General features: G+C 49.7%; 1 protein-coding gene across 2 annotated transcripts; it reads right to left on the minus strand.

The window, feature by feature from the left end:
- Positions 1–24: 24 nt before the first annotated feature.
- Positions 25–14,672, minus strand: LOC136718804 (lutropin-choriogonadotropic hormone receptor). 2 transcript variants are annotated; one of them, XM_066696548.1, is made up of 11 exons: positions 13,475–14,671; positions 9,443–9,514; positions 7,149–7,223; positions 6,852–6,926; positions 6,593–6,667; positions 6,355–6,432; positions 5,791–5,859; positions 4,543–4,617; positions 3,886–4,074; positions 2,879–2,950; positions 25–2,097 (listed from the first exon to the last, which is right to left on the minus strand). In XM_066696548.1, exons 1-11 carry the CDS (start codon positions 13,666–13,668, stop codon positions 906–908), a joined length of 2,166 nt encoding a protein of 721 aa, XP_066552645.1. In that variant the 5' UTR covers positions 13,669–14,671; the 3' UTR covers positions 25–905. The 2 variants fall into 2 exon arrangements, with proteins under 2 accessions (XP_066552645.1, XP_066552646.1); XM_066696549.1 differs by lacking the exon at positions 6,852–6,926 and having other exon boundaries at positions 13,475–14,672.
- Between the last annotated feature and the right edge of the window lie 328 nt (positions 14,673–15,000).

Consider the following 15,000-nt stretch of genomic DNA (forward strand, 5'->3'; position numbering starts at 1 on the left):
AGTACACTTGTGTTTTATTTCTTTAGAAGCACACCTTATATCTGAATCAGAGTTTCATATAAATGTATAGTCTCAAAATACAAAACCCTGTAGTTGCCCAACGAGCAGCTGTCCAGTTTATGTCCTGTCGAGGGAGGAGGTTCACTGAGGGTGTTAATAAAACGCAGAGATGCCACGCTGGGCAGAAATGTTTTTGTGACGAGAAAGATGCAGTCTCGGCTGTCAGCGTGGGCGTCTCCTTCCCAGCATCACCGCTAACCCGGCCCCCCTCACCAGCAGTGAAACCGATTAGTTTAAAAGTGTGTATTTTAATGAAGCCGTTTTCAAGAAGCCGAGTCAAGATGTTCTCATGCGGCGCTGATGACACGCGTTCGAGTAGTTCTGTGTTCAGTTTCACGAGCCCGGCCTGTTCAGGGTCCATGTCTGGAGGATAATTTATCGCGGGTTAAGATGATCTGTTCATTGACATGATATCATGTAAACCTGGACAGATAGGATCAAAAAAGCACCGACCCGAGCAACCTGCAGCGCGGGTGCGAAGTCGTTTAGCTGGAAATGAAATTGGGCGCCTTGTTGAACGATAGTCCTCGAGTCTGAACGGAATGATGTGGAGGAAAACGCATTAACACCCATCAGCTGGTGAGGAAATGATGTACAGGGGAAGATTGTTTATCTTTAGTTTGACTTTATTACAAAAATACAGAACAAAATGTGATCGTGTTTATTAAACCAGCACCCGGGGTATCTCCTATTCATTCCACTGCCAATATTTTCTTCATAAACTTGTTTTTAAAAAGCAAAATGTCTGTGTGTTTGTTTTGCATATGAAAAGAATCTCCATATGTTTAAATTCCCTGATATCCGAGGGGCTCAGCGACCGTCGGTTCTCCGGCACGATCCCCGGCTCAGATGGTCCGTAAGGGCGGTTTGCAGTAGTGCCCGTCCGGGTTCTTCTCGGGGGGGCAGGGGTGGGCGAAGGGCGTCAGGCTGAGGATGGGCTGGGAGCTCTTGTTGGCACTTGTCTGGGAGCTGGCGTTCGGCACCTTCCGCACCGAGAGGCAGCGCGTGCGGTAGAGGTCGGCGCGCGCCCGGCAGCAGCCTAACCGGCTCAGCACGTCCCGGCGGAAGGCCCGGGTGAACAAGGCGTACAGGAAGGGGTTGGCGCAGGAGTTGATGGGGTAGAAGAGCACCAGCAGGATCTTGGAGTGGCTGACGGTGATGAGGGGCAGCTTCAGCGCAGCCGAGATGGCGAAGAAGGAGATGGGCGCCATGCACAGGAAGTCGGTGAAGATGAGCACGGCCATGCGCTTGGCGATGGTGGCGTCGCTGTGCTTGGTGCAGAGCGCGGGGTTGCGCACGGTCAGGTAGATGCGCACGTAGCAGGTGCAGACGACCGTGAAGGCCACCACGTTGAGGAGCAGCAGGGCGATGACGTAGCCCTGCGCCGGCGCCGAGTCGATGTCCATGGGCAGGCACATGCTCACCTTGGCGTAGCTGCTCACGCCGCAGAGGGGCAGCACAGCCAGCAGCAGCGCCGAGGCCCAGCCCCCCACCATGACGGCGGCGGCGTGGCGCAGGCGCAGCTTGCGGTCCAGCTGCATGGCGTAGGTGATGGTGTGCCAGCGCTCCAGCGTGACGGCGGTGAGTGTGTAGACCGACAGCTCGCTGGCGAACACGGTGAGGAAGCCCGCCGCGCCACAGCCGGCGCCCGTCTGCCAGTCGATGGCGTGGTTGTAGTACTGGTGCTGAGAGCGGTAGTCGATGCAGGCGATCAGCAGCAGGTAGACGCCCATGCACAGGTCGGCGAAGGCCAGGTGGCACATGAGGAAGCGCTGCACCGTGAGCTTGTAGCGGCTGGTCAGCAGCACCAGCAGCACCAATGCGTTCCCGGCCACGGCGAACAGGGCGATGATCCAGATGGCGGCTCTCAGGAAGCCGAAGCCCAGGATATCCTCGCAGGGGTTGAAGGCGTCCGGCTCCGGGGTGCAGCGGATGAGCACGTTGGTGACGCACAGGTCCAGGTCAGGGTAGTGGAAATCGATGTCGTATACATCGCTGCTGTCCTCGGGATACATCAGGCCGCTGTCAGAAGGGTACCTGAGGGCAGATAGAGTACAGTGATGGGGAGAGAGGGCAGGCCAGGAGGACAGGGCATTCATGTGTTTAGTGTCCAGAGACACTAAGGGGACTGAGCCTTTCACCCTGGAACAGAGGAGACTACGTGGGGACTTGATTCAAATCTTCAAAATCATGAAAGGCATCGACCACATCAAACCAGAGGAGCTTTTCCAGATCAGCAGGGACACACGCACCCGGGGACACAAATGGAAATTGGGCTTCAAGGCATTCAAGACAGAAAACAGGAGACACTTCTTCACACAGAGAGGCGTCACAATCTGAACAAACTCCCAGCGATGTGGCTGAAGAGACAATTTGGGAACATTCAAAAACAGACTGGATAGGATCCTTGATCACTTAGTTATTAATGGACACCAAACGAGCACGATGGGGCGAATGGGCTCCTCTAAATAACCCGTGTGAAAAGTTCTGGTACTACAGAATAATACTAGTGTCTGTCCAGTGTAAAACCATAATCTGTTCCTAGAGCAATAAAGCAAAAGCCTCCCTCTGTGTTGAACTAATTTGTGGACCACACACAGCCCTGACTGGTTCTTCTCAGAGATGCCAATGTTTCTCTCCCACAGGCAGCGGGCGGTGGGGGCGGCCGCTGCAGGTCTGAGGAATGCTGTGTTGATTGCACGAAAGAACATCTTGGAAACTCTTTACAGTAATGAGCTGTCCCCCTCTCCCCCTCACGTTTATTTTATTGTATTGTCGACTGGTGGCACTATGTACACAAGACGTGCAAATGACTTACGCGTCCTCCTGCCTCTTGTCGCTCGGGCACGGCCTGGTGAGGTTCACAAACGCCCCCAGGAAGGAGCTGTCTCTGGGGACGTCCAGGAAGAGAAACGTTAGAAAGATAATACAACATGAATCTCAGTCTGTAAATATATTTAAATAAAGTCTCCCCTCCTTTGTCTCTCACACAGATAATCAGTACACTAGTGCTTATCTGGGTTCAGGTATCTTTTTCTATTTTTAAACCATACAGAATCCTTTCCTCCCCACAAGGGTGGAGAGAAGCGCATATTTCTCATTATAAGTGTGAAAATGAATTGTCTTCTTCCTAACCACATTCTACCATCGTTTCAGGTCTGGGGGTAGTGAGGCTGTTATGAGAGGAAATTAAAGCTTTCTCAGTCTTTTTCCCCCCCTTTTATTTTCCTCCTGATGAAGCCACTCCAGAGAGACAACACAGAACATCAGAGGAGGAATAATTTAGCAATGCTATTAAAACTACACCTCCTTTAGCAGCGGCTTAAGTTAATCGCACATGGACCTACATTAAAGCACAGACGGGTTTCCTCAGACGGTGGATCTAAAAATAACTCGACTGATAAACCCATAAAGTGTCTTGAGGAGGGAAACAAAGGAAAGATATACGGGGACAACTGGAAACGAGTTTATCAACTCCATTCGCTCTGGATCTCCAGCGCAGTGTGTTTTAGCATCTGAAGTGGAGTTGGGCACTGTAATGTTTAGAAAACGCAACGCAGACACCATCCAGTCTTAAATCTTCATTGTGTGTGATTCACCGAACTCCCCAGAGCAGAGTATGTTGTGTGTATTTCTCAGGAGTAAAATAAGGTTTTCTAAGGTGGTAAATATGGCGCACTGAACTTGCAGCTCTCTGAACCTCTTCCTGGGTCCCAACACAAATTAGAAGTGACTCTGCCTGCACAACAATGGACAGACGGACGGGGTGGGATGGGGACAGGGGCCCGTCTCCGCTGCCCGGACGCGTGCGCCGGTCCCACTTACTCCCGGTGTGCGTGCCAGTTGGTGAAGGCGCAGCAGTGGCTGGGGTAGGTGAGCTGCGCCTCCTGCAGGGACAGGAAGCTGTCGAGGGGAGGGAGCGTCTTCAGGGCGTGGGCGGAGCGCGCCGTCAGCACCCGCACCCCCTGCAGCCCCCGGGCCGGGAGCGAGTGCAGCGCCGTGGAGGAGACGTCCCTGCAAGACAGGCGGAAGGGTGAGAGCGGACTACTACACACACACACACAGACACTGCCCAACACTGACAGAAAAATAGGAGTCCGGTAATATTTACAGAGTAACCAGTACTGCTGATAAGACAGAGACGTATTCACTGGGGTGGAATGAATTGTCGAGGGGTGACAGATGGGGCTGTGTTTGTGGGGCAGGTTCTGGAGGGACAGTTTTACGTCTTCATTTCTGGAGTGAAAGGACAGAAGGACAGTGACTCCGAATACTTTTGAGAGGCATCTTGTTTTTATTTCCCCAAACTGTCACCACAAAGCATGTCCAGTATGTATGAATGTATTTAATGTATTAATGTAATGAAGCTGGTGCTCTCAATATCCACTTGTCCGAAACCTCTGTCGTGTCTGTGGTTAGGGATGGGGAGAGTGTGACGTGTGTTCGGTGGTCCACAGCTGGTCCACAGCATCTCTAACTCACAGCATGCTGGGTCCCTCGGCTCCACTGAAGGCATCGCTGTGGATCCTGCGCAGGTATCTGTTATCTTTCAGAACTCTATAAAAGAAAAACAGATATAGATGTTTACATTTTGGAATTGTAATTTCGGAGTTCCTTCTAAAAGCAGTTCAATTTCTGATAGTAAGACAATCTGTCAAATGCATACATCAGTACCTGTATCTATAATAGCAACACAGGGGCCAAGCGAGGCAAGATTGTATATCAGTGTGGACAGGAAACGTAGGCCAACTACGCTGGGAAATATCCAGATTGGGGCAACTTTTCACTGTTTTTCCAGTCAAGATCACAGCATTTTAACTGTACTGTAAAAACAGCCGAGTGTCCGTTTACAGGGAGCTCTTCCTCTCTTTAAGAGTTATTTGTAAACAAAGCCAGGCTCAGCCAATCGCGTCGCAGCGAGTGTGCGGCAGAGAGGAGAACGAGAATAAAAGCACCGGCCTCACAATCAGTGTTTAGTCTCAGGGGCTGTATTTACTAGTACATAATGTGCCATTGATTACTGGTGGCTGCCGTCCCCGGAGATACAGGCGGTAAGAGTCTGGGCCGCAGATCGATGTGTGAGCTGAAATGAAACCCACGCAGCCAGACTGACAGCACTCTCTGGGTTATTGCTTTATCAGTCAGGGGGCGGTTAGTTCCCCCTGCTGGAGCCCGAGTCCAAGATCTTTTAAAGATTTTATGGATGATTGTTTTTAAAAAAAGATTTTAAAAATGAATCTTAATTGTTTTTAAAGATTTAGTTGTTTTTAAATCACACTGTTTAGGGTTTTTTGGTTTAAGTTTTGTTATATTCTTTTGTCAAATACATTGACCATTTTGGATTTAATTTTAAATGCATTGGACTTTTTTTGTTTGTTTTTTATTTTTACTTTTTTAATTGTTTCTTTATTTTGTTCAATGCATTTTCAGTTACTTTCAATGTATTTGACCTTTATGTTGGTGAGCAGTTTTTTGCTTTTATCACGTTTGTTTTGTTTTTTTGGGCACGTTTATTTTGAAGTTAATTGTTTTGTTCTTTGTTAAAATCACAGATTTTAAAAATTTTAAGTGATTTTAAGGATTGATATTTTAACGATTTTAATCATGAGCATTAAAAACTGAATTGTTTTTATTTACGAAAAATGGAAAATACTAAATTCAATAAAATAGTATTTATCAGTCAGGGTAAGTTCTGAAGAGAAAGAGGGAGAGAAAACGAGACACACTTACAGTTTATCCACCTTAGTCCCATTGAACGCGTGGCTCTGGATGTCTTCAAATCCGTTTTTAAAGAGGTTCCTGTGAAACACATTTTCAAAATGAAGCAGACAATGAAACTTCAGTCATTTTCAATTTGTAGATATATGTGTTCATGTTCAGGTTATTATTTTTTTTTGGTGTATTTGTCTGCTGTAAAGATCCGATTCCGTTGACAGTTGCCCCCATTGACACTCAGAGAGGCGTCACAATCTGAATAAACTCCCCAGCGATGTGACTGAAGAGACAATTTGGGAACATTCAAAAACACTGGATAGGATCCTTGATCACTCAGTTATTAATGGACACCAAACGAGCAGGATGGGGCGAATGGCCTCCTCTCGACTGGACACTCTCTGATGTTCGTATGTTCTTACTGACGGCAGAGCTGCACTAATCGTTTCAGCTCTGGTGATTTTTCGATGCCAGCCTCATAATTTAAAATCTGAAGATCTCCATTCCTCACGCCATCTGCGCTGCACTGCTGGTGAAACGTTGCAGCGTTTTTCCCGCTTCCCTCCCCACCGTGTCACTCACATGAGAGAATACTCCTGCGTCATCCCCAGGAAGGCGTTGGCCGGCACCGTGGAGATGTGCATGTTGTCCCCTAGCTCCCTGGAGAGAGAGAGGCTTGTGAGCTGGACAGAGGGGCCCCCGTGGGGGTCGACTGCACTGAAGGTGGAGGGCCGAGGAGTTATCACCTCTCCAGAGACCCTGCTCCATCCCGCCCCATTCCCTGCCTCCTGGTGGGGAGACGTGTCCCCTGTATACTCACAGGAAGAAGTAGGACTCCAGCGAGGCGATCGTGGTCAGGTCGGGGAACACGCGGATCCCCGTGTTACAGATGCTCCTGGCGAGAGTGAAACAACAGCACACGTCTCAGTGCCGCGTGTAGGACTCCCTGATCACAGAGACCGACCAAATATCAGCCACAGAAATGAGCCAACAAATGAGCAAACACTGACATCTTAGTTTGGGATGAAAACGTTGAAAAAGATGGACCCTTTTCACACACGACTCACAGTGACTCTTACAGGTATCGTAACTTGGTGAGGTTGGTGAACGCCCCCTTCTCCACAGCCACCAGGTTTTTTGTGTTCTGTATCATGCTACAAGCACAAGGAAGGACAAAGAAGAAGACAGAAACATGAACACAAACAGATCAGACAGGAGACCCAAGTAGACCCCGGCAGAGCATTGTGTTCCACAAGAAATGAAAAGTCTGTGCTTTCATTTCTATATATATTTATCTGTCTGTTACACACTCGCACATATATAAATATTATTGATTAGTCAGTGATACATCTGTGTCAATTCAAGCCCAAACTCACATCTCAGAAAGGCTGGGCAGGGAAATGAACGCCTGTCCTTGGATCGTTTTGATCGAGTCACTCTGTGTGATTTCACTGTGAGAGAGAGAGAGAGAGAGAGAGAGAGATCATATTAATTGATCAGACACCATCCTGGCACAGGGTTAGAGTCTATATTTATTTTACAGAAGCTTACATTCTAAACCAATTTGTTCTATTACCGGAATTTTAATTAACCAAGTATTCACTTAAAGCAAGAGTCCTGTTACAAGTGAAAAATAAACACAAAAAAGGATTTAAACCCAGAACTGGAGCTCTAGCTGAAATTATACTGACAGAAACAAAAGGGGAAAAAGACTGAACTGTTCAGAGAATAATGTTTTGATTTCAAGGGGTCTTACGTAAACACAACACACAGTATGCGTCACTATTGTCAATTGTAGGACCATAAATATACAAGCATACAATACTGTGACACGCAACAAACCTCTGCTCGACGTACCCTACCCTTCGACAAAGACTTATGTTTTCCTCAATAGACGACAACTCGCAGAATGAATAGACCCTCAGGAACATATTCCAGACTGGAAGTCCCTCGACCCTGACCTGCTGCCCTGTTCTCCGCAGGGCACGCGTCTCCCAGAGGAGAGGCGACTCGGAGGTCAACAGGCTGAGTGAGAGGACTGACCCGACCTCGGCTGTAATAGTCATACACTGCTGACGTCAGCGGCCCCCGAGACGGTGGCCCTTCCTTTCACAAACCTCATTTCACATTTCCCCCCGCAGCCTGCCTTCATTACCAGTCTTTAAGATGTGCGCTTTCTCTCTAATTACACAACCTTTCATTCTGTGTTTGCGAAATGCAAATGCTATTTAAGGGACGGGAGGAAATTGGATTTTCATATTTCCGTCCAGACGGGCTTTGATTCGCAGCTGTCGCGATAATGAGATTCCACAGGGCTGGCGGGGTGATTACGGCCGACCGTCTGAGCCTCACTTTGCCTTTAACTTTCACAGCGAGTTACAGAAGTTTCTCTCTGCGGTGCCGACGGCACAGCCAGCGTCTAAGGGCTGTGATTCTCTCCTCCTTTCACGACGGAGATGTAAAATGTGGCCCCGATGTGTTAGAGCTAAGCCAGAGAAGAGGCACTCCCATTATCCTCAGATATACAGCTGTGTGCCACTTTATTCTCCGGGAGCTCTTGCCCGTCTTGGCAATATTCGAGAAGGGCTGAGGTGCAAATTACCCGCGTGGTATTTATAGCTATTCTTCACAGGTGCCAGTACCTTGTCCTCCAGATCTTTAGATGACCCTCAAACACACAAACAGCTGAGTTGGTTTTATCTGCACAACTAAACTAACTGACCGTCCAAAAGCAACATGAGAAAATGAACGACTCGGTAGCTAGACAAGAGGGCTGTTCCTAACTGTTGTGGTAGTGTTGGTACGTCTCTTTGATCGACGGGTGGCGTTTCCTTCGGGAAGCACAACTTCGGTTTCGAGGTAAAAGGCAGTCCGAGACACTGGCGCAGACAACCGAGTCATTTCCTAACCGAGGCCCATCGACTTTCTAGTAACACACAATAAAGAAGACACACACTGCCAGCCTTAATAAATGGCTTCTTAATAATTGCTTTTGTTCTCGTGCGCATATTAACAATTTGCTGTTCTTGTACAATTGTTTGCCTTTTGTTTCTGTGAATGGATAAGGACATTTTCTAATTTAAATGAAAAATGCACTTCGCCGACTTCCCCGAGACAATGTGTCTTTTGATGCCTTTATTCGGGATTGTCACCAGAGGCGAAAACGGCTCCGACGTGTTTGTGCTGTTCTTGTCAAAACTGCATAATGAGTTCATTTGTGCGATGAATTATACAAGAGCTGCCTCCATATAGACGATATTTAACTTGGTCTTTCTCGAGTGGCACGGAGCCTGTGTTTGTTTTATTAGGCCCCACCGGAGTATTAAAACCTCAGCTACACATATTGGTTTTGAGACCCTTGTTTCCTGCCAAGATCACACAAGGAAGAGGCAAATACACAACCGGTGGTGCCAACGTGTATTTCTCTAGCTAGCCTCAATAAGGAGCGGTGCGAGAGCGCTTTATATCGGCCCCCTCTGTGTGTTTAACTTTACAAACATTTTCACAGCCTTTCCACACCACCCGGAGACATGCGGGTATTTTACACTATAAAAGGAGAAGGGTGCATGAAAAACACAAAGTGTCGGGATGAGGGTGCAGAGGCAGAGAGAGCCCCGCACACCTCTAAAGAGAACTGGAGCGGGGGGGATTGGGTGACAGTAACACTCACATCCGGGAGATGTTGATCAGCTCACTGAAGGCCCTGCCAGGGATCTCTTGCAGCGGAAGATGGGTTAGTCTTCTAGAAGAGCACCGAAACAAGAAGGAAAACAGAGAGAGTGAAAAGAGAAAATGGACTGACTGCCACTCCATTGGTTTCTACTGGACTCTTCTCTGGTTTGTCAAATAAAGAAATAAATCATCGATAGAGAAATTTAATGAACAATTCTTATTACACTAAATTAACCTCCATATCCAGAAAAACGTTTAACACCAAACTTTAAATATTAGGGATTGATAGTCTTGTTAATTAAAATGAAGAAACGGGGGTGTGTCACATAGGACAGTCACATGTCACAACTCTTTAATCACTGACTTCAGTGACAGACTGAGAAGTGATGAGAGTATTCTTTTACTACAGAACTAATCATAAAGTGGATGATTACAGTCGTCAGGGCTAATTAAGCAGTTTTAAAATAATAATTACTTAAATGTGTAAACTATCAAGGTAAAGAAAAGCCAAGTGTTGTACAGCATGCATGTGAATGTCAATTAGCCTCTAATTGGCTAATATAGGCTAATTTATATCAATTTAATTGTGTGTGTGTGTGTGTGTGTGTGGGTGGGTGTGTGGAAGACAAACACAAAGACCACGACAGCGACTCCTGCTCTTTCTAGGTTTAATATCATCAACGGATTATTTTTAAAGAAAATACTAATTTATGACCGTCTTTAACACATTTGGTAGATGTTGAGTGTCGATTCATGTCATTCCAGGCAGTATTGGGGTCTCTAACAGCCCCAGTGTGGGGGTCTTTAACAGCCCCAGTGTGGGGGTCTTTAACAGCCCCAGTCTGGGGTTCTCTAACACAGCCCCAGTGTGGGGGTCTCTAACACAGCCCCAGTGTGGGGGTCTTTAACAGCCCCAGTCTGGGGTTCTCTAACACAGCCCCAGTGTGGGGGTCTCTAACACAGCCCCAGTGTGGGGGTCTCTAACACAGCCCCAGTGTGGGGGTCTTTAACAGCCCCAGTCTGGGGTTCTCTAACACAGCCCCAGTGTGGGGGTCTCTAACACAGCCCCAGTGTGGGGGTCTTTAACAGCCCCAGTCTGGGGTTCTCTAACACAGCCCCAGTGTGGGGGTCTCTAACACAGCCCCAGTGTGGGGGTCTCTAACACAGCCCCAGTGTGGGGGTCTTTAACAGCCCCAGTCTGGGGTTCTCTAACACAGCCCCAGTGTGGGGGTCTCTAACACAGCCCCAGTGTGGGGGTCTTTAACAGCCCCAGTCTGGGGTTCTCTAACACAGCCCCAGTGTGGGGGTCTCTAACACAGCCCCAGTGTGGGGGTCTTTAACACAGCCCCAGTCTGGGGGTCTCTAACAGCCCCAGTGTGGGGGTCTTTAACACAGCCCCAGTCTGGGGGTCTCTAACACAGCCCCAGTGTGGGGGTCTCTAACACAGCCCCAGTCTGGGGGTCTCTAACACAGCCCCAGTGTGGGGGTCTTTAACAGCCCCAGTCTGGGGTTCTCTAACACAGCCCCAGTCTGGGGGTCTCTAACAGCCCCAGTGTGGGGGTCTCTAACAGCCCCAGTCTGGGGTTCTCTAACACAGCCCCAGTCTGGGGGTCTCTAACAGCCCCAGTGTGGGGGTCTCTAACACAGCCCCAGTGTGGGGGTCTTTAACAGCCCCAGTGTGGGGGTCTCTAACACAGCCCCAGTGTGGGGGTCTCTAACACAGCCCCAGTGTGGGGGTCTCTAACAGCCCCAGTCTGGGGGTCTTTAACACAGCCCCTGTGTGGGGGTCTTTAACAGCCCCAGTGTGGGGGTCTCTAACACAGCCCCAGTCTGGGGGTCTCTAACAGCCCCAGTGTGGGGGTCTCTAACACAGCCCCAGTGTGGGGGTCTCTAACAGCCCCAGTCTGGGGGTCTCTAACACAGCCCCAGTGTGGGGGTCTCTAACACAGCCCCAGTGTGGGGGTCTCTAACAGCCCCAGTGTGGGGGTCTTTAACACAGCCCCAGTGTGAGGGTCTCTAACAGCCCCAGTCTGGGGGTCTCTAACAGCCCCAGTGTGGGGGTCTCTAACAGCCCCAGTCTGGGGGTCTTTAACACAGCCCCAGTCTGGGGGTCTCTAACACAGCCCCAGTGTGGGGGTCTTTAACACAGCCCCAGTGTGGGGGTCTCTAACAACCCCAGTCTGGGGGTCTCTAACAACCCCAGTCTGGGGGTCTTTAACACAGCCCCAGTGTGGGGGTCTCTAACACAGCCCCAGTGTGGGGGTCTCTAACAGCCCCAGTGTGGGGGTCTTTAACACAGCCCCAGTGTGGGGGTCTCTAACACAGCCCCAGTCTGGGGGTCTCTAACACAGCCCCAGTGTGGGGGTCTTTAACACAGCCCCAGTGTGGGGGTCTTTAACAGCCCCAGTGTGGGGGTCTCTAACACAGCCCCAGTGTGGGGGTCTCTAACAGCCCCAGTCTGGGGGTCTCTAACACAGCCCCAGTCTGGGGGTCTATAACAGCCCCAGTGTGGGGGTCTCTAACAGCCCCAGTCTGGGGGTCTTTAACACAGCCCCAGTCTGGGGGTCTCTAACACAGCCCCAGTGTGGGGGTCTTTAACACAGCCCCAGTCTGGGGGTCTCTAACAACCCCAGTCTGGGGGTCTCTAACAGCCCCAGTGTGAGGGTCTCTAACAGCCCCAGTGTGGGGGTCTCTAACAGCCCCAGTGTGGGGGTCTTTAACACAGCCCCAGTCTGGGGGTCTCTAACAACCCCAGTGTGGGGGTCTCTAACAGCCCCAGTCTGGGGGTTTCTAACACAGCCCCAGTGTGAGGGTCTCTAACAGCCCCAGTGTGGGGGTCTCTAACAGCCCCAGTGTGGGGGTCTTTAACACAGCCCCAGTGTGGGGGTCTCTAACAACCCCAGTGTGGGGGTCTCTAACAGCCCCAGTCTGGGGGTTTCTAACACAGCCCCAGTGTGAGGGTCTCTAACAGCCCCAGTGTGGGGGTCTCTAACAGCCCCAGTGTGGGGGTCTTTAACACAGCCCCAGTGTGGGGGTCTCTAACACAGCCCCAGTGTGAGGGTCTCTAACAGCCCCAGTGTGGGGGTCTCTAACACATCCCCAGTGTGGGGGTCTCTAACAGCCCCAGTGTGGGGGTCTTTAACACAGCCCCAGTGTGGGGGTCTCTAACAACCCCAGTCTGGGGGTCTCTAACAGCCCCAGTGTGGGGGTCTCTAACACAGCCCCAGTGTGAGGGTCTCTAACAGCCCCAGTGTGGGGGTCTCTAACAGCCCCAGTGTGGGGGTCTCTAACACAGCCCCAGTGTGGGGGTCTTTAACACAGCCCCAGTGTGGGGGTCTCTAACACAGCCCCAGTCTGGGGGTCTCTAACACAGCCCCAGTGTGGGGGTCTCTAACACATCCCCAGTGTGGGGGTCTCTAACAGCCCCAGTGTGGGGGTCTCTAACACATCCCCAGTGTGGGGGTCTCTAACACATCCCCAGTGTGGGGGTCTAGAACACATTTTGACAAAATGAAACAAAAACAAAGTAACACACACACACACACACACACACACACACACACACACACAAACTAAACAACTGCAAATTACTTAATGCATTTTAACGGACAAACTGACAGTGAACTGCTCTGAAGATGAGCAATTATTAGCCCAACAAAAAAAAAAAAAACAAGCATCACTACACCACCATGATCGTATTAACAAATTGAACAAATTAACTAAAGATTATCCATCATAATTGCCAAGATATAGTTTTAAATATATAAAAACAAATATATATATATATATATCCTGAAAACAGAACCCTAAACATATATCATGTAATTAAAAAGTAGGACACTATATAACCGCGCTATCTGTAATGCTCTGTCTAGGAAGTACACACACACAGATGACAGTTGTGTCACAATTAGGCTATCGGTTCAGGCAGCCTTGCAGTGTCGATAACTTCATTTTTAGGGTGAATTTGAGTACAACAATCTCTCTCCCTCTCTCTCTGCTGTAGTTTGACCATCCCCAGGGCACTTACAGGCTGGCGGTGTGGGAGAAGTCCCCGGTGGAGGCGAGCTGGGTGGCCCGGGTGCAGCTCAGCGAGTCCCGGCCGCAGCGGCAGATGCCCGGGCAGGTGAAGGGCAGCGCGGAGACGCACACCTGCAGGGCGGCGCACAGGGCGGCGCACAGGGCGAGCACAGCCACGCCGGCGGCCGGTCCTGGCCGGAGCATCTCCTGCGGGATGAGAGCGCAAGAGCAGCTGCGGGAGCCCCCCGGAGAGAGAGCAGCTGCGCGGCCAGTGGGTTTCTGCTCCGTCACTGTAGCATCTCCAGCTGGGCAGCGTGTTTCGGGTGCAGCAGAGCTGTCTGTCTGCTCGCTGCCAAACAGTGCAGATACACCCTCTTCTGCGCCTTATGCGATAACGAGTGGTGATTCAGCTGCAGCCACAAACGAAAAGAAACGACAGCAGCAACACAAAGTTACACAATTTCCGGATAGACATTAAAATAAACCGTTTGGCAGCCCCCCCCGGGCACTGAGATGAGTGTCACTGCAGAACCCAGTGTGCTCCAGCTCCTGACCCAGGGCTTGTGATTACTTTATAAAAGAAAGTTGTGCTCATCCTCCCTCTCTCCGTCTCTCTCTCTCTCTCTCTCTCTCTCTCTCTCTCTCTCTCTCTCTCTGTCTCTCCCTCAAGGGCACACGAACGAGTGAGACTGAGAGAGATTGCGATTGTGAGTGGAGCGAACCCAAACCACAAACACAGGCTGGAGGAAAGGAAAGGAAAGGAAGCTGAAATGAAATACTGGATCTAAAAGGATCTGCATTGCGCTGACAGAGGGAACACACACAACCCAGGTGGGAACCCAGGTGAACACGCCTGCTGTGTCCGAGCACAACCCCTGGGACACCATCCCAGTCTGCCACATCGACAGTATAAGCTCCCCTCCAGCCTCCTGTTGCCCTGTAGAGACCTCGCTTGCATGCTTTGTCCTGGGCTTTTAACGATGCCCTCTTGCCCGAGGCTTGTCCCGTTGGCCGGTGCGGTGTAGAGCCGAATGGTGCCCCGTGGCATCTCATCCGCAGGCACAAAGCAGCAGCCAGTCAGTCTGATTCTGAATGCCTTTACTTTGCAAGATAACCTTGATTTAAAAAATGCTGTTACAGAAACCTACATACAAGTTTTTCAAGTTTGAATACTAGTTTTCATGGCTTGTTTTGCAGAATTAGCCTCAGCAGATCACAGATACGTGACAACCAAAAATGAGAAAGCAAAACATCACAATATCTACATATACATTTATTTTTAACTAAAAAAAAAAGACTTTGAGATGAGTTTTGCCTGAGTGTGCATTAGGACCAGAAGAGGATAATTCACAAGCCTATTCCCTGGCCATGTGAAGGATCTTTAAAATGAGCAGAGACAGGAATGGGAATGTTTTCCGCCTCCAGTGGAGGATATTTTATTAATTGCTTTCCTCCTGCCAGGTCTGTTTTAACGGCTCTGTCATCAAAGGGAAAATACTGAATCTCCAAATGAAGCTCTGAATGAAGACTCGGGAA

The sequence above is a fragment of the Amia ocellicauda genome, chromosome 23, assembly GCF_036373705.1.
Source record: "Amia ocellicauda isolate fAmiCal2 chromosome 23, fAmiCal2.hap1, whole genome shotgun sequence".
In the NCBI taxonomy this organism is placed as follows: Eukaryota; Metazoa; Chordata; class Actinopteri; order Amiiformes; family Amiidae; genus Amia; species Amia ocellicauda.